This window comes from Dermatophagoides farinae, chromosome 1 (assembly GCF_024713945.1).
Source record: "Dermatophagoides farinae isolate YC_2012a chromosome 1, ASM2471394v1, whole genome shotgun sequence".
Classification (NCBI taxonomy): domain Eukaryota; kingdom Metazoa; phylum Arthropoda; class Arachnida; order Sarcoptiformes; family Pyroglyphidae; genus Dermatophagoides; species Dermatophagoides farinae.
The window spans coordinates 1719941-1747107 of record NC_134677.1 but is presented as its reverse complement, the minus strand read 5'-3'; the positions used below and the strand labels follow the sequence as shown (position 1 = coordinate 1747107).

The 27167-nt window shown below is 29.6% G+C and overlaps 7 protein-coding genes across 22 annotated transcripts; 3 read left to right on the top strand and 4 right to left on the bottom strand.

Moving 5' to 3' along the window:
• Positions 1-21: 21 nt before the first annotated feature.
• On the bottom strand, positions 22-4285 carry Grp170 (hypoxia up-regulated Grp170 co-chaperone protein). Its single transcript, XM_047054189.2, has 7 exons — positions 3651-4285; positions 2833-3579; positions 2276-2770; positions 1723-2210; positions 1035-1405; positions 338-977; positions 22-276 (listed from the first exon to the last, which is right to left on the bottom strand). The coding sequence occupies exons 1-7, from the start codon at positions 3718-3720 to the stop codon at positions 100-102; spliced, it is 2988 nt and encodes a 995-aa protein (XP_046910145.2). The 5' UTR covers positions 3721-4285; the 3' UTR covers positions 22-99.
• A 2776-nt stretch (positions 4286-7061) lies between these two features.
• On the top strand, positions 7062-8167 carry LOC124491468 (transmembrane protein 256 homolog). Of its 2 annotated transcripts, XM_047054110.2 has the most exons (4): positions 7062-7187; positions 7510-7649; positions 7717-7823; positions 7921-8167. In XM_047054110.2, the coding sequence occupies exons 1-4, from the start codon at positions 7153-7155 to the stop codon at positions 8062-8064; spliced, it is 426 nt and encodes a 141-aa protein (XP_046910066.1). In that variant the 5' UTR covers positions 7062-7152; the 3' UTR covers positions 8065-8167. The 2 variants fall into 2 exon arrangements, with proteins under 2 accessions (XP_046910066.1, XP_046910065.1); XM_047054109.2 differs by lacking the exon at positions 7062-7187 and having other exon boundaries at positions 7300-7649.
• A 3-nt stretch (positions 8168-8170) lies between these two features.
• LOC124491466 (5'-3' exonuclease PLD3-like) lies at positions 8171-9670 on the top strand. The gene has a single exon (XM_047054105.2). It carries the CDS (start codon positions 8233-8235, stop codon positions 9613-9615), a length of 1383 nt encoding a protein of 460 aa, XP_046910061.2. The 5' UTR covers positions 8171-8232; the 3' UTR covers positions 9616-9670.
• Positions 9582-11037, bottom strand: rho-7 (rhomboid family intramembrane serine protease rho-7). Its single transcript, XM_047054107.2, has 6 exons — positions 10628-11037; positions 10416-10563; positions 10211-10363; positions 10079-10149; positions 9810-10009; positions 9582-9736 (listed from the first exon to the last, which is right to left on the bottom strand). The coding sequence occupies exons 1-6, from the start codon at positions 10937-10939 to the stop codon at positions 9649-9651; spliced, it is 972 nt and encodes a 323-aa protein (XP_046910063.1). The 5' UTR covers positions 10940-11037; the 3' UTR covers positions 9582-9648.
• tank (EI24 domain-containing protein tank) lies at positions 10925-13019 on the top strand. 2 transcript variants are annotated; one of them, XR_012832494.1, is made up of 8 exons: positions 10925-11393; positions 11468-11623; positions 11690-11878; positions 11933-12043; positions 12102-12213; positions 12289-12475; positions 12543-12826; positions 12921-13019. XR_012832494.1 is itself a non-coding variant. In XM_047054104.2 (7 exons), the coding sequence occupies exons 1-7, from the start codon at positions 11379-11381 to the stop codon at positions 12610-12612; spliced, it is 840 nt and encodes a 279-aa protein (XP_046910060.1). In that variant the 5' UTR covers positions 10925-11378; the 3' UTR covers positions 12613-13019. The 2 variants fall into 2 exon arrangements, 1 of the variants encoding a protein (XP_046910060.1); XM_047054104.2 differs by having other exon boundaries at positions 12543-13019.
• Positions 12717-15667, bottom strand: LOC124492916 (sodium/potassium-transporting ATPase subunit beta). Of its 4 annotated transcripts, none has more exons than XM_047055938.2 (7): positions 15401-15667; positions 14927-15143; positions 14550-14690; positions 14341-14463; positions 14094-14272; positions 13890-14024; positions 12717-13807 (listed from the first exon to the last, which is right to left on the bottom strand). In XM_047055938.2, exons 2-7 carry the CDS (start codon positions 15039-15041, stop codon positions 13562-13564), a joined length of 939 nt encoding a protein of 312 aa, XP_046911894.2. In that variant the 5' UTR covers positions 15042-15143; positions 15401-15667; the 3' UTR covers positions 12717-13561. The 4 variants fall into 4 exon arrangements, with proteins under 4 accessions (XP_046911894.2, XP_075591468.1, XP_075591470.1 ...); XM_075735353.1 differs by having other exon boundaries at positions 15364-15658; XM_075735355.1 differs by having other exon boundaries at positions 15382-15658.
• Positions 15668-17490: 1823 nt separating this feature from the next.
• On the bottom strand, positions 17491-26402 carry LOC124492002 (uncharacterized). 11 transcript variants are annotated; one of them, XM_075735345.1, is made up of 9 exons: positions 25881-26400; positions 25241-25817; positions 22105-23336; positions 21840-21998; positions 20594-20851; positions 19905-20303; positions 19276-19413; positions 18956-19196; positions 17491-18887 (listed from the first exon to the last, which is right to left on the bottom strand). In XM_075735345.1, exons 3-9 carry the CDS (start codon positions 22285-22287, stop codon positions 18841-18843), a joined length of 1425 nt encoding a protein of 474 aa, XP_075591460.1. In that variant the 5' UTR covers positions 22288-23336; positions 25241-25817; positions 25881-26400; the 3' UTR covers positions 17491-18840. The 11 variants fall into 11 exon arrangements, with proteins under 11 accessions (XP_075591460.1, XP_075591462.1, XP_075591466.1 ...); XM_075735347.1 differs by having other exon boundaries at positions 22105-23151; XM_075735351.1 differs by lacking the exon at positions 19276-19413 and having other exon boundaries at positions 25881-26402.
• Between the last annotated feature and the right edge of the window lie 765 nt (positions 26403-27167).

Sequence of the window (27167 nt, the reverse complement as noted above, 5' to 3'; positions counted from 1 at the left end):
TAAATGACGATTGAGAATCAATTTAATTTGATAAATTAGAAATTTTTTATTTTATTTAGAATGTATAAGTAAGAAATATTATATATGTGTGTGCATATATTACAATTCAGTTTTACTAGAATGACCAGAATCAGTGTTTGTATTATCCGGTTTGATTGTCTGTTCATCATCAACAATTGTATTCGATTCTTCTGGAATTTTATCATCACTATTTGTCTTTATTTCTTCACTCATTGAATCGTTTCGGATTTTTTCATCAATAGTAATTGTATCGTTCTGTAAAAGAAATACAATCATAATTAAAAACAATTACTTTGAACAAAAGGAAAAAGTATACCTTTTCATTAGTTGATTCAGTGGTATTTTTCCCAGTTTCTTCATTAGAATCGGCTGTTGTTGTTGTTGTTGTGGGTTTTTTCTTTGGCGGTGTAATTCGAGCTTTGTTCAACAGGTATTTCACTTCACGATCAACCAACATTGTTTTTTCCACAATGATTCTAACGGTCAGAGATGGATTCGCTGTACGTGGTAACAAATCTTGTTCACGTATCTGATCATCCATCCAGGTTTTCGTATCATCAATCAATTTTCTTAATGTAGACAATTCAACATCACTAAAAATTTGTTCATCTTTCGACACATTCATGGCGTTTGTATGGAACATATCAGCTATGTTCAACATATTCGTCAATGATGATAACGCTTCTGGACGATCACTATGTTCACGTACACGTTCAAATAGTTCTTTTGTCTGGCCATTAAGTTTGGACAATTTTTCTTCAAATGTTGATGCCTGTTCAGAATCCGATTCATAATCAAGCCATTCAGATACGGTACGTAATTCATTTTCAATGCGTTCACGTTCATCATCCGTAACCGATTGGCTATAATCATCTTGATTTAATTTATCTCTTGTTTCATGTATAAATGATTCTAATGCATTTTTCATCTGATCACGTTTAAGTTTATCTTTTTCTCTGGTTAAATTAAAAAATTTTAAATTGTTTTTCCAGTAAAAAAATAGAAATACAAACCTTTTATTCAATGTATCCAATTTTTGTTGTGATGCAGCAATCGTTTCGGATGATAATTGAAAATCACCACCCAATAATTGTTCGACATTTGTTATAATCTCTTCTTTGATAATTTTTTTCTTAATTTCTTTTTGAAAACTTTTGGTAGTACCATTTTGATTCAGTTCCATCGTTGCATTCAAACTTTCATTCTTCTGACTATTATTAGTATCATTAGTACCTGTAAAATTGTTTTGATTCGAACTGGTATTGTTTAGGATTTTTTCCTCCAATCCAGAATCGGTGGTATTTGTTGTATTTGCTTTCAGTGTATCTTCATCTTGTTTCGATTCAGTGCCATTAACATTTTCCGTCTCATTTGCTGAAAGATTCTGTCGAAAAAAAGAGAGAAAGGAATTAACGTTTTTTTTTGTTTCATCAAAAATAAAACAAATGTTAAGTTAAATGAATTAAACGAAATGTTTGCTTTTTAACTATGATATTTTAAACGGTAAGGATTTTTTCAAAAAAAAATCTGAGATAAAACATCAACTCTAAAAAAGCAAATGACATTTAATTTAGCACCCAGTTGGAACTCAATATCATTATATGTGGAAAAAAAACGAAAGAGCTCAGTAGAGGTGCACAATATCAATGGAATGAATGATTGGTTTGTTTGTTTCTTTTCTATAAAGTAACTGTAACTTACCTCATTACCACTGAAAAGACTTGAAAGTTTACTACCAAATTTCGATATAGCATCACCAACAAGATTACTGATCTGTTCATAATTATCCTTTTCGATAATCTCTTCATATTCCACTTCGAACGATGCTTCACTGCTTTCTAGTTTGAGAATTCCACTTTCATCCATACGAAAATGTACTTTAATTCCTTTTGATTCAACACTAGAATTTGTGGTAAATTTATCGAATATTTCCGCTACATTTGTCAATGAAACTTTCATTATGGTCGATTTACTATCTTGCGGAATGCTCGGTTCAACATAGTTAACTTTAAATTCAAAATCATCACGATTCTTATTGAATGTTATGACTTTTTTCTGTGGGAATGTATTACCACGTGCAAACAATGTACGTGATACAACTTTTTTATCCGTAGCATTTTCACGTTCGAAATCCACATTCATTTGATATTGATTCCAATCTTTTAGATGAAATACTTTTACTTTGAATCCTGTAACAAAAAAAAATGATGAGTTTATTCACCAAAAAAAATTGACTTCAATTAAAAAACATTACCTTTAGATAGATAGGCAGCCTGGTATGCAGCACCTAATGCACCGGCTTCATCGGCATTGATATTTTTACTCAATTCACGTGACCAATATGATTCCAATTGTTGTTGAATTTTAGGTATACGTGTCGATCCACCAATAATTATGAATGAATCAATTTCATCCAATGTTATACCGGCATTTTTGAAAACATCATCCAATGTTTTCATTAAACGTTCATTCAATAAATCTGTTGCCATTGTTTCGAATTGTTCACGTGTAACCATTGCTTTTAAATCGATATCATTCATCACATTTTCAACCTGTGCTTTATGTTCTTGATTAGCCGATAGAACTTTTTTCAATCGGCCAGCTTCTTTCAATAATTTTGCCATTGCACGTTTATTCTTTCGGATTTCATCGATAGTTTTCTTACTATGTTCAGCGAATAATTTCAATAAATGATCACGAAGACGTAATTGTAATTCAAAACCACCAAGATAACGATCAAAGGCGACACCTAGTGTGTATGATTCGAAATCAAAAGTTATTCTTTTTTTATCATGATGATGATTATCAAACCTTTGATTGTCAATTGTGGATCAGTTTCGGTGAAGCCACGTTCTTTCGTTTTAACCAATCGATAGCTGGCAATAGTAGCTAATGTTGAACCGGCACCCATATCATAGAATAAAATGTTGGTTGGATTTGTTGAATTGAAATCTTTACGTCGAAATATTCCATAATTCAATGCAAAAGCTGAATTTACATTGATCAATTGTAAAACTTTTAGTCCAGCTAATTGAGCTGCATATTTTAGAGCTTTACGTTCGGTTTGAGAAAAATATGGCGGAACCGTTAATACACAATCGGTTATTGTTTGTGCCTGACCAGTAGGTGATGATGATGCCGATGCAATTTCAGCATAATGTCGAGCTTTATTGAGCATCATTGCCAGTAATTCTTCGGGTGTAAAACGTAATTCTTGATCTTGATCTTTTATCACAAATTCAATGGTTCGATCTTTTTCATTTTCAACAATAGTATGATAAGGAAATCTTTCCAGATATTTCCGTACAGCAATCGAATCGATACGATATTTACCCAATAAATCGATAAAATGTGTAAATGTTTTCTCCGGAAATCGTATACCAACATTTAATGCTGAATCACCTATATAACGTTCACCATCACGGAATGCAACAGCTAATGGTGTTTTTCTTTGTGAATCCGTATTCAATATGATTTCCATTGGTACACCCGGACTAACAATGGCAATCTTCATCCATTCGGATCCAAGATCAACCGACATAACTGCCACACATGTGACTATTATAAAGAGCCAATGATTTTTTTAAATAATTAATAATCGATTTTAATAAACTAAATAAATGACATACCATTTTGAACGATAAAAGATGAGAATAATATCACGAAAAATAGTTGTATCAATGAGAATAATAATCTCATATTTGATAGAATTGTTTTGTTGTTTTATTTGGTATACAGAATAAAAATTTTAAAAATATTTTAGAAAAAACTAAATTCACTTATTCATTCATTCATTTATTCGATTGCTTGCTGTGGTTTTGTGTTTGTCTGTGTCTTTTGTCTATTATACTAATATATTATAAAAACATGGATTTGAAAATATAAACAAATTCAATGTTGTAATATTGACGTGTCATGGAAAAAAAACAACGACAAATGACAGCAATAAATTAATGATGATGAGAATAACATGTGCTTTAAGCACACGCGTGTTTGTTTGTAGATGTACAATAATAAATTGGAATATTTGGAAATTTAGATATTTAAAAGTAAATCAAGATCAAGATAATCAACAACAGGCTAGGTAATTGAAACGTTAAGAGAAAAAAAAGAATGCCGGGTATATAATTTATGTTGAATTGAGAATTGTTAAACCAATAGAATCACACACACACACACACACACATACAAAATCACTCGTCAAATATTGTGTCCGTCTGCAAGTTTGTTTGAGAATGAGAGAAGACGACGACGATGTTTATTAAAGAATACAACTTGGCAGGTTTTGATTGGATAATAAATCGTACTACGGTGTTGCCATCTATGGTTGACAAAAAAAAATTCTAGAAAATTCGATTTTCATATTTATTATGACGGATATGGAAATTTTATTTTTCAAACGTATTGTAATGATATCATATTGTTTATATATATAAAAATACATACATAACAAGTACATACATTTGTACATAAAATATTAACATACTCCAAAAACCAACAATATGTATATGTTTTACAATACATAATTTTTTTTTCAATGGTTTTATTCTTAAGACGATGAAGAAATGGTAACCTGAAGATCACTGTCGTCATCATTTTTCGCTAGTAAGGATGGACCTGGCTTAAAAAAAATTGTCCAACGTTGTTTGTCTTGCCTTCTTGTCTATTTCGTTTTTAAGTGATTTATAACAGCTAATGGCTGAATTAATTCCTTGAGAAACTTTAGCTCTACGTTCGACGTCAGGATCGTTTTCAAGGATGATGTTTATTCCTTGTATCCTATATCATATGATAGGTGATCAAGAACAAGGACTAGCATGGAAGACGATATATTCTGCCATCAACGTATCAAGGTGGACCACACGATCAATGGTGGCTTCATATCAAGACGCAATGACTATAGTAACGAGATATGGAAAACCGAATTGGTTCATCACTGTTACATGCGACCCAAGTTGGCGGAAAATCGTCGAAAATCTTGCACCCGGCCAAAATGCATCTGATCGGCCAGACTTGGTTCAAACAGACAGTTTTCAAACTCAAATTGGATGATATACTATAGTAGGGTAAAAAACAAAATATTTGATGAAATGGCTGCTTATACCTGGGTAATTGTTAAAAGAAAAACATTATTAGTATGATTTTCTTTATTACTATACTCATGTTCATGTTTATTATTACTATCATTGTATTTCTGAATAACCTCTATTTTTGAAAGTAAAATGAATTTTGAGAGACTAGTGTGGATATAGTCGATTTTTAGCCTCTAGTGTGGATATAGTTGGCTTTATTTTTTTTCGTTTTTTTTTGTTATAAGTCCGGTATGAAAAATTGAGCTGCAATTGTAGTCGAAGCACAATAACGTTTTCGAAATTACATCATAGTGTCCATCATCATAAAATATTCGTTTTTTTTTTGGTTTTTTTTGGTGAAATATTTTTTTTTAAGGTGCATCATTGAGCCCCAGCGACAACCACCACCAGCATCTTCTCCACCATCATCCCCACCCAAAAAAAATTGATGGATAACAACAACACCATTTTATGCGGTGAGCGTTAAAGTCATTTCACATGATGTTCAAACATCAACAAAAACGGATTCGCTGCCCAATAACGGGTTGTAAAAAATCTTTTTGCGACCCAGGTACCACTATTAAAACCGGAAAAAAACGCCACCACAACGGTTATTTTTTATGTCCATATGAAGGCTGTAAAAAAAATATCGTTGCAAGTACAGCTATCAAGATCACGTGGCAAACGAACACCAAAATAAACGGTTTATGTGCTGGATTGGTGATTGATACCACTCTTTGTTCATAGACATATAGGAACACATCATAAATGATGGTTCCATACAATTGGAACTACAAAGATCGATGGTAATGGGGATGGTGGTATTCAAAAAATATAAATAAATTGCTTCAATGTAATTATCAAATTGCCATCAAACATGATAACAGACGGTTTCCCTGCCCAATATCCGGTTGCGGAAAATCGTACTGTAACATGGTTTGGATCCTTGTGATCACTATGAGTTGATGTTCAATGTCCTTTGATCACAGATGCATTTTATGAAAATATTCTTTTTATTTTTTTAACAAAAATGAAACATTTTTTGCTTGGATATAGTCATGTTATGTCATAAAAGCATGTGTATGTTTTATTCAAATGTACATAATTTTTTTTTACAAATTATGCAAATTAAATCTATTTTTAATGTTAATATTTTTTAAACCATCCTTGGCTTGCTTGGAATATGACATCTTCAGCAGATTCATCGGTATCTTCATTCTTCAAATTTTCTTCAAAATACTTAAAGCTTTTTCCTGGAATAGTTTGTTTTCATGTCCCTATGAGGGGTGTGATAAAAAATATAATAAATTGCTGTAATTATCAAATTGCCATTGATAACAAACGGTTTCCCTGCCCAATGTTAAAATTTGTAACATGGTTTATCATTCAATGCATTTTATCTTTTTATTTTTTTAACAAAAATGAAACATCTTCATGTTACATAAAATATGTGTATGTTTTACAATACATAATTTTTTTTCAAATTATGCAAATTAAATCTATTTTTAATGTTAAATTTTTTAAACCATCCTTGGCTTGCTTGGAATATGACATCTTCAGCAGATTCATCGGTATCTTCATTCTTCAAATTTTCTTCAAAATACTTAAAGCTTTTTCCTGGATAGTCATTTGACTCATTGGCATTATCCGTTTGTGTTATTGTCCTCAATTCATTTAATCAATAATTGTTCCATTTTTTCCATAATCCAGTTTCTTTGGCGTGTTAATCTCGAGACATTTAAAGGTGTAACAGATTGCAATTGATATGTTTTAATCTAATGAAATTATAATTTATAAAATAAGTAATAAAAAAAAAAAATACGTATGGATGTAAACTAAATTCACGTGTTTTCAATTTTCAAATAGATTCACCAGATGTCAGTGGCATTTTTTTTTTTGATATTGTTCGTTTTTAATTATTTTCAATGCGTTTCAAATAACAAAAACAAAAAATTTTTGTATTTGGTAATAATCGATACAATCGAAATCATCATTTATTTGCTCATCATAATTTTTTTTCCATCATTCCATCCATTTTTTAAAATATCATCACTGTCAAATGTACAATTACGTTAAAAAAGTGATTAAAATTCCGTAAGTTTCACAAACTCATTTTTTAATGAATATATTTGTTGTTCATTGACAATTCGAAAAAATCCATACATTAATCAATCAAAATCAATTTTATAATCAACAAGCGATTATCTTCATCACTTATTGATTACATTTATTACATCATTTTGTGTGGCGTTTTTTTATTTATCACATTATTTGTTTGATTTGATTGTTGCTAACAAATACGAGGATTATCTTACAAATAAATTGGCGAGCATAAAAAAATGTCGTCTCTTCAATCATACATAAATATTCCAAAAGATCTATTATACCATTGTTTTTCTTATCTAAATTATTCAAGTCAAAAAATGGCCACACAATCTGCAACACCTAAATTGGATTTCAAATTAATTACCGAATATTATTCATCATCACCATGGATAAAAATTGCTGCTATTACCGGTGCTGCAGCCGTTGTTATGGGTGCATATGGAGCACATGGTAATTTAAAATCATGGATCTATTTACTCATCATTTATTAATTGGATTTTTTTTCTTTTATTTAAAGGATTGAAAAATACAGAAAAACGAGCAATTTATGAAACGGCCAATAAATATCATTTTTATCATTCGTTGGCATTATTGGCAACACCGTTTGTACGTAGATCTAATTTGGTATGTGGTTAAATGAAAAAAATTAATCGAATGCAATATATTTGATTGCAAAAAAACAAAAACAAAAGACTTACTAATGATTATTTTTTTCTGTCAGGTTGGTAGTCTATTCCTTGGTGGTATTGCCATATTTTCTGGAACATGTTATTGTAATGCCATCACTGATAATAATTTGGTCGTACGATTCACACCAATTGGTGGTATGATGTTCATTTTAGGATGGTTGGCAATGTTTATTTAAAAATAAAAACTCATTCTATGATTAGAAATTAGTGGGGGGAAAAAAATATCAATACAAATGTGAACATATATTATTTAAATTGAATAAATATTTTTTCTTTCTTTTTTTTTGAATTATCACATTCCGCGCACTTGTATTTATAGCGATAAGATAATTAATGTTTGATTTATGAAAATCAATAATTTAAAAACGAACGATATTTATATGTTAGATCAGTTGTATACAACAATCATGTTTCCAATGACAATTGTTTCGTTTATATTATTAATTTTGATGATGATAATCTTTCTAGTTTCTGGAACTTTGTTTACTCGTCATTCGTTTATTGTTGAAACACTACCACATGAATTGAATTATAATGATGAGAATAAATCCAAACCAACAGCTGATGCATGGTTAGAATTGATTAATTCGGCTAATCATTCAATTGATATTGCATCAATGTATTGGACAATGTTCGGTAAAGATGTAATGCAAAATCCTGTTCCTGAAAGTAAAAAAGGTGAAAAATTCATTGCAGCATTAATTGATGCTGCTAAAAATCGTTCCATACGATTAAGAATTGCTGTTAATGATGAAAAATCCAATGACAATGACAACAATGAAGATTTAAAATTATTACAAAAATATTCAAAAATACGAAGAGTAAATTTTGTTCGTTTGATTGGTGCTGGTGTATTACATACAAAATTTATTATTGTTGATCGAAAAGATTTCTACATCGGTAGTGCCAATATGGATTGGCGTTCATTAACACATGTCAAAGAATTGGGAATCATAATACAAAATAATCCAGAATTAGCTGAAGATTTGTTGAAAATTTTCGATATTTATTGGTCGATGGGTGAACAAAATTCGGTAATACCCATGCCATGGCCATCAATCTATGATGCCCGATATAATGTTACTAATCCATATAGAAATCAAATAAATCCCGATGATGATGAATATAGCATATTTTTGACATCATCACCACGACAATTTTGTTCATCAACTCGTACAAATGATCTGGATGCTATCATTGATATTATCAATGAAGCAGAAAAATTCATTTACATAGCAGTCATGGATTATTATCCATTATTTTTATATGAAAAAAAATCTCATTATTGGCCTATTATTGATAATGCATTGAGACGTGCCGTTTGGGAACGAAATGTTCATGTTCGTCTATTGGCAAGCCATTGGAATGATACTCGACCATATATGTCATTGTTTTTGAAATCATTACAGGCTTTGAATGATGGTGATAATGAAAATACATTGAATGGTTCGATTGAAACAAAATTATTTACATTTCCAATGTGTCCATTTATAAAAAATCCGATTCCATATTCTGAAGTTAATCATAATAAATATATGATCACCGATAAAGTTGTCTATATTGGCACATCAAATTGGTCAGCCGATTATTTTGTTAATACGGCTGGTGTAGGTATCGTTATGAATGTAACTACTACTAATTCAAAACATTCAACATCATTGTATAATCAAATTCAAAGCATTTTTCTTCGTGATTGGAATTCAAATTATGCCAAAAATATTGGATAAATTTCATTTTAATTTTTATATAATAACGATATATTAAAATTGATTTTTAAATTTTTTCCATTGTTTAAGAATTATCCTTTTTTTATCATAAAAATATTGCCGTATTGAACTTGAATAATACCTGTGATTTAAAAAAAAAAAAAAATAATGTGGCAATCATTCAAAATGTGGTAAAATTTATGAATTTAACTTACATTCCAAAAAGTGTACCACCCATATGTGCTGCATGATCAAAAAATTCCCACCGTAAAATGATTCCTAATGCATCAAGTAATAGAATGCTTTTAAGTGCCGTATATGATGAGAATGTAAAGAATGGTAGAAATATGATCATCAATTGGATATCGGGCCGTTCAAGACAAGTGGCACCCAATACACCTAATATGGCACCACTCTATTTAAAAAAAAAATCAATGAAAATTAAATGTAGCAGAAAAAAACCATCAATGAAAATATTGCTTACCGCTCCCAATGAAGGTACGGTTGAATTAATAATCACTTTATGTACAAAACTTGCAAATGATGATATTATACCTGTATGAATTGATAAATTGACGATGAAATATCAAATTTCGAATTCATTCGAACAACAAACCTGCATTAAGATAAAGTGCAAGAAAATTTTCTCGACCAAAAAGATGTACACCAAGATCACAGAATGAATACAAAACAATCATATTCATGGCTAAATGTGTAATTGAATAATGGCTAAAATTTGATAAAATCATTGGCGCAATTCGTATCGAACCTATGAAACAAAAACAACTGATTAATTATCGATAATCGAATCAATAACTTACCAGTATCTATTCGAGAGATAAAATATTTGGTCATCAATGGATTTAATCGTGGTATACGCCAACATAGAAATGCAAGGCCATTCAATGCGGCAATACAGCAAAATATTTTAAAACCATCTTTACGTGAATCCCAATACAGATTTTTCATCTATCACACAAATTATTCAAATTGATTGATCATGATTCAACATTAATGGAAACCTAAATCAAACCTGTTGAAACCACGATAATTCCTGATGACTATTATATGGATTCCATGATTGAAAACGTTTCTGTTTCCTATGAAAATCATTTTGATCATTTTCATATTGAGCTATAGTTGCAATGGTGAATGATGCACCACATGCAGTTATTGTAAACAAAAATGGTTTGACCAATTTTCCATATTTATTTATTATTGATGATTTTACATGTTGTTGATTATTTTGATGTATAAAACGTAATTTCGATATCAAATTAAGTTTATTTATCGATTGTCGATGTAATAATGATGATGACGAACATAGAATGTATGACATACGCATTTTTAGAAATCTAATGGGATTTTTTAATGATTTTTTTTTATTTAAAATCAATCATTAATCCATCATCATCGACATGTGATGTGATGACAATTTTAAGTATCTACTGAACGAAAAAAAGTTTCCATACAAACGAATGTCGTAGCTAATAGAAAAACTTTTTCCGAAAATTCATTTGTGTTTGAGGTTGAATACATACACACACACAAAAACAGACGTAGTTTTATTTTGTTTTGATTTATTTTTTCTTATTTTTTTTTTTGTTTGTTTGATTTATTTTGTTTTCGACTTTTTTTCTTCATCGTTCATCGTGTTTCGAAATTCAGAACATTTTGTGATCAAATAAAAACAAAAATTCTCATAATCAATACAATAATAATAATAATAATGATGATAATAATTGAATGGATGAATGTTTTTGCTTGAATAGGCGAATTTTAATATGGATAATTTAAAGGTAAATAATCTATACAAATTTCCCAAATGAATGAATGATAATAATAATTTTTTTTTTGTTCTTGTTCATAATAGCTAATAATATGTGGTTTCAAAGATGGCCTTTATGATTCAATATTCTTTGGTATCTATGTGATAACAACCGTACTGACACAACAACATCAAAGTCCAAAATCAACTAATGTTCTTAAACGTATACGACAATGTTGCCTACTTGGTGGCCTTTTAATGGTAAAATTTTCAAATTATTAATTATAAATAATGATTCACATTGGATTTCTTTTTTTACATAAATAGTTTTCTATGATGATTTTTAATTATTTTTTAATACTATTAAATATGGCTGTTACATTTATATTTGGTTCACAAGAACAACATGGTGCAACATGGTCATGGCTTGAATCAACATTGTCCACACTTTTTTCGGCATTATGGGTTTTACCATTAATATTTATAAGTCGTATAGTGACTGCCTTATGGTTTCAAGTTAGTTATCATTGAGAAAAAAATTGTTTTTATATACAAATTCTTTATAAATAGGATATAGCCGATATTTCATTCAGAGGCAGACCACAAGCTTTCAAAAGCATTTCAAAATTAATCGCTGATACATTGTTCAGCATGTTGATACAGATTTTATTTTTGATACAGGTTTGATTATTGAATTGATTAATCTCATCAAATTCAATCATCTTGTTGCTCTTCATAGGCCAATCTATTCTATTTTTTTCCGATTGGATTTATCGGTCAAATTCTGAGTATTCTACATACAAGCCTTTTATACTCACTTTATTCATTCGAATATAAATGGTTCAATATGGGTAAGATCAAAAAAAAAAAAAAAAAATCAAAATTGAAAAAAAATGAAAATCAATTTGTTTTTTTCAAAAATACAGGCTGGGAATTATATAAACGACTTCATTATATTGAACGAATGTGGCCATATTTTTTTGGATTTGGACTGCCATTAGCTTTAGTCACACATTCACTTCCAAATTATTATCTAAACACCGCATGTTTTGCATTCTTGTTTCCATTATTCATTCTAAGTGCGAATGAAACACATCTTGACCTTAAAAAAAGGTAAATAAACCGAAATGAATAATTGCTTCAATTCTAATTTATTTTCATTTATTCATTTGTTTCACAGTGATCATAAAATACCATTCTTTTCTGGTGTTGTTTGGATTTCCAACAAATTAATGATAGTCCTCCCATAATAATCTATACACACCGACACTGACACACACACACACAATCACAAAAAAAATCGGAACTGATTGACTCATTGACCATTGATGGATTCCAACAACAAAAAAAAAGATTTAATTTTGTCATTTTCTTTATTTACATTTCTATCTGTATATATGTGTGTGTGTGTGTGTTTGCATGTGTGAATCATCAAATGTTTCTCAAAAGAATTTTATATATTCTGTAAGTGTTATATTTTGTTATGTAAACTGCTGCGAATTATAACAAATAACTGTGCATAATATAATTAATAATTATAATATTTAAATCTTGATAGGCAACATTTCAACGACGATATCTAATAATTTAATCCATCCATCCATCAGTTGTTGTTGTTGTTGGTCATCATGCAAATAATGAACGTTTTTTTTTTTTTGATTTGAAAATAAAATGAAAAAAAAATGAATAACAATGCTCTCTATTTAGGAAAAAAAAACATCTATTAAAATTCTATATATATATACGGTGTTTTGGAAAAAAAAATTTGATAATATAATAATAAAATTAGGAAATAGGTAAATGGGGAGAATAGTGTGATTTCAAATATGATTTGAAATTCAATTAATCAATAATAAAACTAAAAAGAAAAAAAAAACAAAATGAAAAGCAAATACGTCTGATAAGTGGTTGATTGGATAGTGGATCTGAATGTGTGTGTGATTGATTTGATTGGGCTTTTTTTAGGCGGTAATCAAATTTTTCTTTAAAAAAAAAATTTGACATCAACAAAAAGAAATAATAATTAGCGAACTTTATAAAGTATATAGTAAGAATTGAACAACAGAACAGAAAGGATATATATTATAGAGTGAAAGAAAAAGAGAGCAAAGTTGTGTGAAACAAAAGTGCCATCAATATGAATTGTTTATATTGTTGTATGTGAGTTTAGAATTTTGTTATTCTTTTTTTTCAAATAATTTAGAATCCATCGACTAATAATTCAAAGTGAACACTTCCTTCACGATCCATACGATTATGTTTAATATTACGTGCCCATGCTTTACATTCAATATTGATCAATACACCGGGTTGTGGTTTTTTGAAATGAACAAAAACAAATGGTGATAGATAACCAGGTTGATTAGTGAATGGATAATATTTGAATTCAATTCCCTGTTGTGGATAATATTCAATTTCACCAACATTTTCTTTATCGGCAGCATTCTAATACAAAATGAAATTTAAAAAAGGTGTACAATTAACATTTGGTGTTCTCAATTTCAATATAAGGTTATGTAACACATACTTCGCCTTCACAAGTGATATAGATCAATTGACTGGCGTTATTGAGACGAGTTGGATAGCTTTTTCGTACGACATCAGGAATGTGTGTATCTCTCAATTCTTCATCCGTAAATCCTTCGGGTTTCCAGCTGAAAATCTATTTTTATTTTCAATTTGTTATAAAAAATTAATCGGTTCATTGATCATGAATGTTGAATATTTTTACCTTGTTCAATTTGATCAAAACACAAGGATCTCCTCGTTGATAACCAAAATGATTTTCTACCGAGCATTGACTTGGAATAGCATTGACATCAAAATGGCAGAATTTGCCTTCACTAGCCATTTGGTTATCGCCACAATTTTCAACATGAGCACCAGCATCGATAGTTGATTTTTTGTATGCTATTTTTATCAACAAAAAATGGTTAATTAGAAAAACATTAATGATGAATACAATCTAAAATGCATACGTTCTAAGAATTCTTGTAGACTCTCTGACCAATATTTCCAGTTTTCTTCGTTGTTGCCATTTTTAAACCAAATCAATGTACTGTCAATGTTCTCATCTTTTGGCCTTGGTCGAAAACCGAGTCCTATAAATGATAAAATTTGAAATTATTTATTATTTCTATTCAAATTTAAGCTATCAATCATAAAACGATGAATTATTCAAATGTACCTGGATTGGCTCCGATTCTACTCTCTGCTAATTGATATTTTGGTGATCGATAATCGATAGTTTGGTAAAATATCAACAACATTAATGCCCAGAAAGCAGCCAAACATAAGTAGAAAATGATGTAGAAAACGGTGATTTTGACTACAAATGAAAATTGAATTGAAAGAGAAAAGAAATAAAAAAAAATGATTGGAAATTAATAGCCGAAATGCAATGGCATCAAGGTCGAATTAAAATATCATGTCATTTGGGAAAAAAACGTTCGACAATTGAAAAAAACTTTTCAATTATAGTCAACGGTTATTGAAGGACATTGATTAGGAAAAGGGAAATTGAACACAGAGACAGAATGATTAATGGGGAAAAAAATAACTTACACCAACTACCACCAGTACGGCCCAAAAATTGACCAGTTTCTGAATTCCATAGAAATTTACAGAATTTTTGCCATCCGGATTGTTTGTCACAATATTTTTCTTCTTTGTTTGCCATTTTTTTTCGGTTTCTGGTTATTCTTGATTTACACGAATTGAATATTAAAATTTATATTGATGTTTTATAATTATTTTTGATGTTCTAAATCAATTTCGATTCCTATTTTTGGGATTGAAAAAGAAACAAAAAAAAACACAATGCGGAAAAAAATAAGAATGACGAGAAAATGATTCAATGATAAATCTATAAAGAATATATATATATTCTGAAACACACAAACACACACACACACACATAAAACTGAGTACCAAAAAGAAGAGAATTGAAATATTATTTTTTTTTTTTTTTTGAAAGACAAAAAGAAATATAAAGAACCTACTATACAAAACACACACACACAAACACAAAAAACACACCAAGAAGAGATCCTCGAATTCGACTTTCGTTATTATTTTGCTACTGCTGCTGCTGTTGCTGTTGTTGTTGTTGATGATGATGATGTTGTTGTTGAATGATGAATTCTAATATGCTGCTTCTGCTGTTGTTGTTGCTGCTGCTGCTGCTGCTGCTGCTGTCGTTCGACATACACACAAACACAATTTTTCGAATGAAAAAAAAACCAAACAAAAACGAATAACAAAATCGAATATACAGCCAAAAAACAGGAGATTATAAAGAGAACTACAATGATTTTCATTGCTTTTATATAAACTAAAAAATGAAGGCGCCCATTACAATTTTGAAAGGTGGGATCAAATTCTAACTGTATAATTATTTTAAATGCTATTACCACTGTATATATGGTCGATCAATTTATGCCTTTTCTCAATGCCTCTACAACCAACAACAATTGTTAATAATAATAATCTGACTTTGCAATTTGATTTCGGACGCCAAAAGGACATTCGACATATATACACACATACACACACGCCACACAGTGAATGCAGAACGTGAATATGAGAAAAAAAAAGTTTCAAAATAAAAAAAATTCAGCGCATACTCCAATGATGATGCCGACGCCATTCAATTCAAAAAAAAAAAAAATTTGCCCAAAATAAAAAGTGGCTAAATTGTGTGATTTGTTATTCGGTATTTTTTGAATTTAAATGATTCAAATTTTCTCATTTATATTTACAATTGGCACCATTATATCCATAAACGAATGATTGATTGATTGATTGATACATTTTTATTTCTTCTTGATTTAAATCTCGATGGTCTTTATCATCGTTGCTGTTGTTATGATAGCCAATTGCAACACATTCATTTTGAAATGAAAAAAAAGTAGGTGTTTTCAATATGTGACGATGGTCGCATCCATTCATTGCCATCATCATCATCATCATCATCATCATCATTATTATTATTGTTGATATGAAAAAACGGAAAATCATTTCATCTATCATAAACTAATAAAAAGAGAGATAATAATTATTAGTCGGCAGAAGTTTATGATGATGATGATGATGTTCGCCTCCCCAATGATGATGATTTTTTTTTCTTTATTATAAAACATATGTAGAGTCTCACATTTTCACCGGATATTGTTGTTAATGAATTGTATAAATTTTTTTTTTTTAATATTTCTAGATGTCAATTCAATGATGATCAGGAATGACATGAATTCGAATTCGAATGTATGAAAATCAAATGACGGACGACTTTTTTTTTCAATATCGATAGGTCGACATTCGAACGATATATAGAGGTCAAATTCGAACATTCGAAAAAAATAATAATAATAATTCCTTGTCATATCTCTTATTTTATCATCATCATCATCATCATCATTGAATGATTGTAGAATTTGTGACAATGAGATAATTTGTTACGTGCAATGGCTTTGGTATGCTCAATTAAAAAAAAAAATTTCATTTTTTGACTTAAAATTATATGTCGTGTGTGTGCATTATCATATAATTTTCCAACTTTTTTTTTGTTTGTTTGTTTGTTCGAAAGCAAAAAGCAAAACGAAAAAAAAAATTCGACCATATTTAATCAACTACAACCAAAAAAAAAAAAAAAAAAAAAAAAACATTGATAATGATACGAATCTTTAATCACAGCCATTCGTTGTTGTTGTCGTCAATGGTTTTTTTTCAAAATAATAAAATATATATCTAAAAAAGAAAAGAAAAAATTTTCCAAAAAAACCATTTTCAATTTGATAATCTCTCATCATATGTGCAATAATAATAATCATCATCCTCATTATATTGATAAATGGTTGATTCATATTATTAGTCTGATGGTTCATCATCATCATCATCATCGTCATTATCATTTTTTTTCTGTTTAGATTTTTTTTTTCTTTTCATTTTATGAATTTATGATGATGATGGTGATTAAAAAAAAATTGTCCAAATTACCCAACACTTCTTGTGTGATCGAAATGATCATGCGTATTGTTCTAATTTTAGAATCCAAAAAAAAAAAATAATATTACCCGGCCAACACAAACATACATTTTTTTTGTAACAATTTAAATTCATAAACATAAAGATTTTCAATTTTTTTTCTATCTGTTAAATCAGTATTCATTTTTTTTTAATTTGTACAATCATCATCATCATCATTGAAAAAAAGGTGAAACAAACAAAAAAAAAAAAAAACAAATAGAATTTTAGATAAAAGTTTAAGTCAAATAGTCATTGGGGTGTGTTGATGGCATAAGGAACATTGGTTTACACACACAACTTCAATTTTCATGTAATAAAATATCAATTTTTTTCTTGTTGTTTGAAAATAAATTTTCAAAATTATAAATCATATAATAAGTTGAAATAACAAAATACAAATTTTCGTTGAAATTCAGAATAAATTCATATATCATCATCATATATAATATAGGCAGAAAATGAGAATGAAAAAAAAAATTCGGTAGGCTTTTTTCAAAAGGCAATTATAATCATCATCATCATCATCATTAATTATTTAAGTGATGTATGATTTTTTTTCGTGTCCATGTTGATGTGTGAGAGAGAAAGAAAAGACTAGAAAATTGTTTTTTTTTTGTTTGTAAAGGGTTGACTTTTATGACTGTTTACTTGGTGGTTGGTTGACCCGTCAAATGGATGATAAGGCTTTGGTGATTGGTTCATTGTACTACGACCACCACCACCACCACGACTACCACAACCATCCAATTTTCATTGACTGTTTGGACTAGAATATTCCTTCCATATGAAAAGGCGATTCGATTTTGATTTTGATTTTTGATTCTTTTTTCAAGACAATTTTCTATAGAATTGACTTTGTGTCTGTATGTATGTTGATTTCGTATGATGATAAGGTAGATGAAGGGAAAAGTGCTGTCACATTTAAATTTCATTTTTGTTTTAAATTTTTTTTTGCGTTTACATTAATTATACAATAATAATATATAATATAATAATAATATATCACAGTAAAACAGACATGTGAACGGTATGGATGATGGTTGAATGTCTCTTTGTCGTGTGAAATGAAAATGGTTTCATGTGTTGAATCGTTATATCTTTATGAAAAATTGAAAAAAATGCAGTTATTCATTCACAAAGCACAATAATATTATCGATCGATGATGATGATTACGATCGAATGGCAAAAGTGAATTTTTGTGTAGTTTAAGTGACACATATTTTTTTTGAAAAATGAAATCTAAAAAAAATTGAATCGATCTAAACTGGTGACGATTTAAAGAAAAGAAGAGTAGAGAAGAGAACATAAAGACAAACAATGAAAAATACTTGGACATTTTCTGTCAAGTTTAAGTATATTTTTGATTGATAAGACAATAACGATTAAAAAAACAAGACACGTTTCCGGGATAGGATGTTTTCGTTTTGTTTTGAAATGTTGAGATTCTCTTATTTCAATATCGAGGAATCTGATTTGTCTGACTTATGAGAGGAAAATAGACTAGATATGTAAATTAAAGAATAAAAATTAGTTGTGATCAAACATATGAATTAAATAATAAAACTTACAAGACAATGGAACCAATGGTTGTGGCATTGCAAATGTCTGATGATGTTGTGGATGATGATGATGATGATGATGTAGAGCAGCAGCATATGCTGCTGCGGCCGCTGCTGCATTTGGATGTGCTACAGATACCGGTGATGGTATTGATGATGATGACGATGGTGTAATACCATTATGAAATAATGGTGTACCATTCTTATCCAACGCTGGACGTTTTGTTATTGGATATGCACCGGAAATTTGCTGTTTGAAAGAAAAATAAAAAGAATATATGATGATTAAAGAGCTGATAATTAAATGATTAATTGATTTAAATTGAGACCATTAATAATTCATCATTTGATTCGCGTGTACGTTTGCGTCCATTGGTAGCCGCAACAGCTACAGCTGCAATATTAGCTACAGCAGCAGCAGTGTTGATTGGTGAAGCATTAATTTCCGTCAATACATGTGCCGGTGGCTTTATGTGACCAAGAAAAAAATTTTTTTTTTTTTGATTGACAGGTTAATGAATTCATTTCATTATATCGTGTATAATAACAATGTATCAATATCATCACCATTATCAATCAATCAGAGGCGATTGTGAAAAGTCCATCGAAAGTGCGAAGCCATTCAAAATTTCAATATCATCATCAATTGATTGATATATTATAATTATAATAACCATAAGCATTCACAAAGCAATGGTAATTTTTTTTTTTTTGGTTTTGTTTTGTTTCAGGCGAAGGCCGTGCCATGATTCGACATTTTTAAAAAAAAATATATTGTATCATTTGATGAATTGCAATAAATAAAAAAAAGAAAAAGAAAAAAAATATAGACGGTTATTAATAATTTGAAATTGAATTATTTTTTTTTTTGATTTTTTTTTGAATTTAAAGTTGTCCATTTAGTGATGAATATTCTGTGTGTGTTTGTGTGTCATTGTGCATTTACAAGGTATCGTACCTCGAGCGAAGCAGCATTACTAGTTGCTGTACCATTTGATGAATCAACAACACTACCGACACCATTAACACCGGAAGAAGCCGCAGCAGCAGCAGCAATTGCTGCAGCTGCACGAATTTTATTCGCATTCGCATTATTCATTGTGGCCAAATGATTATTAGTCGATGAAGCCGATGTTGTTGTTGTTGCTGAAGTTTGTATCGATTGTGGTGTGGCTACTGGTGCCGATGGTGCTGATGGCGGTGGTGGTGTTAATCCAAACGATCCAAATTGATCGGGTGCCATCAACATGGCAGCAGCAGCAGCTGCAGCCGCTGGTGTTGTCGTATAAGCAGCAGCTCCATAAGCAGATGAAGCGGCAGCTATGGCAGACAAATTTGTCAGGTAAGGATTCGGTGCCTATAAAGATGAGGTAAGGTGAGCACATATAATATATACACAGAGTGAAATAATAATGGTTAGTTTATTGTGGTATTATAGCTATAATAAATTTATTAAAATTATTATTTCAAAGTAATATCGATCCATATAAAAGTGGTTCGATTCACAGTAAATTGTTGATTAATAGAAAAAACTATTATAGGGAAAAAAATTATGATCGAAATCATCATTGTAGTCATAGTGCCCAGAAATATCCATGAAAAAAATCTAAACACGCATACATACACAAACACATACAAGCCGCTTACCTTTGCTGATATAGGACAATTAGGTATAATCAATGAACCATTCAAAGCATTTGCATTCGTAAAAGCAGCCATTGGATAATTAGTGGCAGAGCCATTGATCATCAATGATGATGGAACAACAACATTATTAGAAGCAGGAATTGTTGTTGTAGTTGGAAGGTGTGAATATTGTTGCTGTTGTTGTTGTTGATGATGATGATGTAAAAGATTCGTTCTTTGATATGCATTCAACAAGTTAGAAGGAGCAACCGAACCAACCTTTTTGTTATATATAAAAATGAAACGACATTGGCAAACATGCAAAAAGAAAAAAGATAAAGTAAGAGAGAAAGAGAGAGAAAGAATGAAAGAAATTGATTAGTTACGACCAGATTCAGAAAAAAAATTCAGGAAAATTTACATCATCATCATCATCATCATCATGTTAGGATTGTTTCAAGTGGAAAAAAGCAAGCATGCAAGCCAAAAAAAAATCAATACAATCCATTAGATTCTTAGTTATGTATCAAGATGATCGCGTTTTTCGTTATCAAAATAAACAAACAAACCGAAAAATAAAATGTTTATTTTGGCATATTTACAAGAAAAAAAAGACAAAAAAAATTTTCTTCTTTTCCTTGCTCCTCCACATTTTTTTTTTCAAAACCCTTAATTTATTGAGAAAATATTCACGCTTTTCAACAGCAGCAGTTATGAATGAAAAATGCAATAAGCTATGATTAATTAATTATAGGAAACGAAAAAATCATTCTAAAGCTATATCGAGAAGGGGAAGAAATTTATGATCTGTTTTTTTTCTGGTATTTTTAAAAAATAGAATTTCATGCAATTACAAGAATTTAAAATAATGTGGCAATAGCTTTATGACAGTTAATTATGATGTGGCAATTAATTTTGTCTTTGCAATTGGCTTGTCAAATGTAGTATTTTGGTTTTTCATTTCATATGATTTGTAAAATAGAGTAATGAATGATAACGATCATTACAGTCACATATATCTAGTGTATGTATGTCTAAAAATGTGTTTCTATCTTTTAACATTTTTTTTTTTTTTGTAAAACTGAAAAAAAACTTTTCTTACTACGTTTCAACATAGTTTGAACGACAAAATTTTGCAATCGTAATATGATCGTAAAAAAAATCAAAGAATAAAAAGAAGAGTGATGGATAAAAAAAACACTTTAAAAATTCTTTTAAATTCTCGAGAAAAAAAATTCTAGCCAAAAATCTAGAGAATTTCACTTACCATAGGTAATTGACCAGTAAGAACGGTTTGAAATGGCACTTGATGTAATAAGGCATTCTTTAAGGCCAAATGATTTTTTCCATTAATTATTAATTGTTCTTTCAGGTGTTTAGGTGGATGAAAATATTTGCATGGTGGCTTTTCACGATTACATCGGCCCTATTCGATCGAATCATGATGATAGAAAAAAGTCCGTTGATACGTTTGATGATGAAACAACAACAATAATAATGAATTCAATGTCATGTCAATTCTTATCACTTACCTTAATCGAATCATAACATGCAATAACACGGCCATTTTGTATTTCAACATTTGGGCCTGGATGTGCAAATTTACATTCCGAATCGGAACGTGTACATTTATTACGTTGAAATTCACGACATACTTCTAATTGTAGCCAACGAGAATCTTTTACATTAAGTAATGGATTTACATGAATCGACATGATTAATTGATTGATTGATTGATTGACAGATGATTTGTTGTAAGAAATTATTGTTTTTTTTTGTTGGAAGAATAATTGAATTGAATGATTTGATTGATTATTATTAATCAAAATGCACAGCAAATGCACAACCACGATAAACACACAAATGCACAGAATATATTATATTTATTATTCACAGACAAAAAAAAACACCAAAATTGATGACGATAAATTGAATCGATAGATCAGAGTTAGCCAATGAAACGAAACCAGAGAGAGAGAGAGAAAAAAATTAAATTAAAACAACAAAAAAAAATGCAACAAATGATAACAAACAGTTGATTTTTTTTTTGATTCACTTGAAAATGAAAATTTTTCACGAATAGCAAACACACACACACACAAACAAGCAGCAAAGGCAATTATGAGATGAAAAGAAAAAATTCTTTTTTTTTGAAAATTTTGTTTTTCTGAAAAATTTTACAGAAAAAAAAATTTTTTTGCGGTGGCGATGATGGGTGTGTGTGTGTGTGTGTGTGGTGTATATTTGTATATTGAGTGATGATGGTAGTGTGTGAGGTTGATATGAACGATGAATGATGAAAGAATATTCGGCGGATTTTTTTTTTTGGGGATTGCTTGAAATCGTATTTTCTCGTCTGGGCAGCCAAATAGCAGCAATAGCAACAGCAAAAAAAAAAAAATGTTCAAGCGTAGCGGTTCTCTTTCTTTCTTTCTTTCTCTCTCTCTCACTATTCGTTGTGTTGTGTATGTAATAGAATTTTCAATTCTTGTCTTCTTGAATTTTCAACAACAACAAATGTATAATGAGAATTTTGAAGAAGAATAAGTGAAAAAGAGTGAAAAAAAATCGGCCCGATTCTACCATTTTGATGATTGATGTATTAAATGTTTGTATATGTATGTATGAATGAAAAAGAAGCCAACAACAACAACAACAGTAGCAATAATAAACAACAGCAGCAGTAGCAGCGATAAATAGGCAAATATAGTTGAAAGGCGATTATTAGGCAATTGATAATTATAATAACAACAAGACACACAAACTGATTTTGGATGCAAATTTGAAATTTTCATTTTCATTTTCATTTTGTTCATTGATTCGATTCATCATTCCAAATAGCAGAAAACAAAAGCAGTAACAGCAACAGCAGCATTCGTTGAATATATATATATAATATAGGAATTTGATTTGATGGTGAGTTGATTATGTGAAAAAAAAATGGAGAGAAAAAGAAAAAAAAACAAGAAAAATAATTTTTTGTTTCACTAAAAAAAAAATTCATTTAAAATAAAAACTAAAACAAAACAAAGCAAAAAAAAACAGGGAAAAAAATTCGAATGAAATTTTATTTTCGATATGCGTTTGCGCATAACGAACAAACACAGAACATTCGAATTCAACAAGAAAACAAAAAACAAAAAACAAAACAAAAACTTTTAAACGGGGCGTTGTCATCAAACATCAAACATCAAACATTAAACAAACGAACGAAAGAATCATCTGAAGAAGAATAAGAAAAAAACTATCGACTAGAATTTTTAAAAAGAAAATTAAGTGAAAAAGTGAAAATAAATTTTTCACTGTGTTTGTGTTTAAATTATTCTAATCTTTCTCGGTTTTCCGTCACTTGACGTCGTTTTTTTTTGTTGTTTTGATTTGGTTTTTTTTGTTTGTTTGTTTGTTGGCAACAGATCACAAAGTTTATGTTTATGATGAAAAAATGATTTTGAACAAAATATGCGTGTGTTTGGTGTGTGCATATAGAATGAGACAGAATTTATTGTATATATTATATTTGAAAGTGAGAGAATGAGAATTGAAATAAACACACACGCACATAAACATTTTCAACAAAATGGCAATGTGTTTCAAGCTTGACAATAATAACAACAACAACAACAACATTACCGACTACTAGAGTTAGCAATTGCAACGAAAAAAAAAAAATATATTCATTCAAAATATACACACCCAACGACAAAAAAAATATGTAAACGATAATGAGCAAGTCCTAAACAGAATTTCTTGATATTGATGTTGTTTATTCATCTTTTTATGGTAGGTGGGTGTGTCTATTTAGTTTTATGATTTTACAATCATCATCACTATGGCTGATGATGATGATGATGATGATGATGTTTGCAGAAATTATCTTTTATTTATTTTGACAAAATCTGGTAAATATACATTAATCTGGCTGGCTTCTAACTATATACAAGATATATAAAATTCAACATTTTTTTTTGTTATTTGAAGATGATCGATAATAGGTTGCAATCATCATCTTGGCAACAGGATATTTTTATAAGATGAACAAACACACAAACACACCCATCAATTATAGATCGATTTACAGTAAACTTGGCCATTTTTTTCTGATAAAATATGTCCATTTTCTTTCATAAAATCAATAAAATCCTAATGAAAATCAATTGAATCAAATCGATCCAAAATGAAAAAAAATCGGTTTCTTTCTCGTTTTATTGTTTGACGAACACCTAAATAGATTTGGCCTTCTATTTCTACACAATTGTCGTCATTGTTTATCTTGTTTGGTTTACATTTATCTTAGGTTTTTAATGGAGAAAAAAAAATAACCTCAAGAGCTTCTGATATCTCATCCATGGTAATTATCGTTGTTTTTAACGAGTTTTTTTTTTAAAAATTTTATTTCATACGTTGCAATATACTTCAAGGAAACAAATTACAAATTATTATGCAGATATGGAATAACAGCTACTACTATTATTTGGATTTGATCTCTATTTTCATCCATAACGTCATATATGAAGCATTTATCATTCTCAATTATCATTGAAAAAAAAAATTTATTTGAAAAAAAAGCAAGGCTAAATTGAAAAATTTCAAAATTCAAATTGCAAAAGAAAAAAAAAATACTCAATACAAAAATAATCGATTGTATCGATGATGATGATTATGACTTACCCTTACTTAAATCGATACAGAATACACAGAATGAGAAAATAATAAAGGCACTTTATTATTATTATTGTTTGAGGATGAATTGAGTGAATCCGGTAAAACAAAACGAAAAAAAAAATCGTTAATCACCAAATTATTTGTTTTTCCAGTGCATATTATTTTTTTTTTTCGTTGAAAGGCGGTAAATATTTGGAGCACTTTTTTTTCTAGGTAATCAAAATTGCACTTTTTCTTTTTCGTTGTCCACCGTTTATAATAATTGACATGATGATTCGATTGATGAACCATACACAAAAAAAAAAACAAACATTCGAAATGAATTGTCAACAAAAAAAAGTAAATTTTTGACGTATATGTGTGTGTGTCGTTTAATTGCCAAATATCGGAAGCAAATGTGTTTATATTATAATCAAACTTTGGTAAAAAGATAAATTTTTATTTTCAGCCGTCATCAAGTGTAAAGATGTGACAAAAAAAAAATTTTTCTGTTGATAAAAGACACACACACACATGCATGTGTAACGAACGGATTCATATATCAGCTTGTGATCCACAATAACAACAACAAAGACGAGGTACACTATAAATCAGAAGAATAAGAAAACATTTTGGACATTTGTATTCTGAAATTAAGAATTCTTACCTAAAAAATTTTTTTTTTTTTTTTTGATGTTGATGATGAAAGAAATGTAAATGCAAAACAACAACAATGACAAAAATTAAACAATCCACGTTGTGATCGTATCGTTTTCTAGGCTGATATCAATCCAATGTGATTGCTCGCAATAATTTTTTTTCTTTCATTCCATCAATGATGATGATGATGATGATGATGATGATACTCGACAGGATAAATAACAACAACAACAACAAAAAAATATCGTCATACAATATGGTTTTTTTTCTGGTATATTTCTGGTTAGTTTATTGGTTGGTTGGTTGGTTGATATGTGTGTATGTATGTGTGTATGTGTGGTGTGTTTGTGGTGGTAGTAGATTGTTTGTTTGTTTGGTTGTTTGGTTGTCCCGTGGTTGCCGTTTTGATAAAAAAAAATTCTTTATTATTATGAAGATTGACGCTTATACTGCTGCTGCTATGGCTATGGTTGTTTGGTTATTTGTCGATATCATCATCGTTTATTGCACGTTTTTTTTTTTTTTTTTGGTTTTCGTCGTCGTCGTCGTCGTCGTCATCTTTTATGTGTATCCAGATAAAAATAACAGTTTTTATTCTTCTGACTGCTGTTGTTGTTGCCAGTTGTGTGTGTTGGATATATCATATTATCATTCAAACAATTCTCTAAATTCGTTGTCATATGGATACCCAACCAACAACAAAGTATGATCGTCATGATCATCGTTGTAAACACACACAAAAAAGTGTAGCAGTAGCAAATACCAGAAAACCAACCAAACACACACACACACACATACACAATGGACCCAACAGATCAGTATGATTTTATACCCAAAAAAAACAACAACAAGAGGCACATAAACACACAGCAACCAAAAAAGAAACAAAAAACTAAATCTACCAATTTTTATTTTTACAAGACGACCAATGTTGGAAATTACCAATAACCAAGAAATATTTTTTTTTTACTGTTGTTTTCAGATAATATGAGAATAAATGTATCAAGCAAGTGGACAGGAGGGCGTGGGTATTATTATTGCGCGGCACAATTTTTTACCAGATTTTTCGTTTTTTCTTTATTCCTCGTTGTTGTTATATTGGTTATATAATGTTTTTTTCATCGATGACATTCATACACCGATGATACTCTTCACCGGAAAAAAATATTCAACAAAAAAAGGGACATGCGAAAAAGGACGGAAAAAAATTTTTTTTTTCTTCATCTGACAGAATTGAGACATACAGAGAGAGAAGAGTTTGTCTGAATGGCACACACACACACACACACACATA

What these genes read in the sequence shown, in the direction of transcription:
- LOC124491466 (XM_047054105.2), top strand. Translation starts at nt 8,233, where the DNA reads ATGAAAATCAATAATTTAAAAACGAACGATATTTATATGTTAGATCAG.
- tank (XM_047054104.2), top strand. An exon ending in TGACTGCCTTATGGTTTCAA is followed by an intron (nt 11,879 to 11,932) that starts GTTAGTTATCAT and finishes CTTTATAAATAG; the next exon opens with GATATAGCCGATATTTCATT. An exon ending in AGATTTTATTTTTGATACAG is followed by an intron (nt 12,044 to 12,101) that starts GTTTGATTATTG and finishes TGCTCTTCATAG; the next exon opens with GCCAATCTATTCTATTTTTT.
- rho-7 (XM_047054107.2), bottom strand. Translation starts at nt 10,939, where the DNA reads ATGCGTATGTCATACATTCTATGTTCGTCATCATCATTATTACATCGA. An exon ending in AATTATCGTGGTTTCAACAG is followed by an intron (nt 10,564 to 10,627) that starts GTTTGATTTAGG and finishes TTTGTGTGATAG; the next exon opens with ATGAAAAATCTGTATTGGGA. An exon ending in TGCACTTTATCTTAATGCAG is followed by an intron (nt 10,150 to 10,210) that starts GTTTGTTGTTCG and finishes CAATTCATACAG; the next exon opens with GTATAATATCATCATTTGCA.
- Grp170 (XM_047054189.2), bottom strand. Translation starts at nt 3,720, where the DNA reads ATGAGATTATTATTCTCATTGATACAACTATTTTTCGTGATATTATTC. An exon ending in TTGGATACATTGAATAAAAG is followed by an intron (nt 978 to 1,034) that starts GTTTGTATTTCT and finishes TAATTTAACCAG; the next exon opens with AGAAAAAGATAAACTTAAAC. An exon ending in CTGAATCAACTAATGAAAAG is followed by an intron (nt 277 to 337) that starts GTATACTTTTTC and finishes TTTCTTTTACAG; the next exon opens with AACGATACAATTACTATTGA.
- LOC124491468 (XM_047054109.2), top strand. Translation starts at nt 7,433, where the DNA reads ATGTCGTCTCTTCAATCATACATAAATATTCCAAAAGATCTATTATAC. An exon ending in GGGTGCATATGGAGCACATG is followed by an intron (nt 7,650 to 7,716) that starts GTAATTTAAAAT and finishes TTTTATTTAAAG; the next exon opens with GATTGAAAAATACAGAAAAA. An exon ending in TTGTACGTAGATCTAATTTG is followed by an intron (nt 7,824 to 7,920) that starts GTATGTGGTTAA and finishes TTTTTCTGTCAG; the next exon opens with GTTGGTAGTCTATTCCTTGG.
- LOC124492002 (XM_047054755.2), bottom strand. Translation starts at nt 23,388, where the DNA reads ATGAACAAAATGAAAATGAAAATGAAAATTTCAAATTTGCATCCAAAA. An exon ending in CATGTTATGATTCGATTAAG is followed by an intron (nt 21,999 to 22,104) that starts GTAAGTGATAAG and finishes TCGATCGAATAG; the next exon opens with GGCCGATGTAATCGTGAAAA. An exon ending in TTACTGGTCAATTACCTATG is followed by an intron (nt 20,852 to 21,839) that starts GTAAGTGAAATT and finishes TATAACAAAAAG; the next exon opens with GTTGGTTCGGTTGCTCCTTC.
- LOC124492916 (XM_047055938.2), bottom strand. Translation starts at nt 15,041, where the DNA reads ATGGCAAACAAAGAAGAAAAATATTGTGACAAACAATCCGGATGGCAA. An exon ending in TAGAATCGGAGCCAATCCAG is followed by an intron (nt 14,464 to 14,549) that starts GTACATTTGAAT and finishes TATCATTTATAG; the next exon opens with GACTCGGTTTTCGACCAAGG. An exon ending in TCTACAAGAATTCTTAGAAC is followed by an intron (nt 14,273 to 14,340) that starts GTATGCATTTTA and finishes TGATAAAAATAG; the next exon opens with CATACAAAAAATCAACTATC.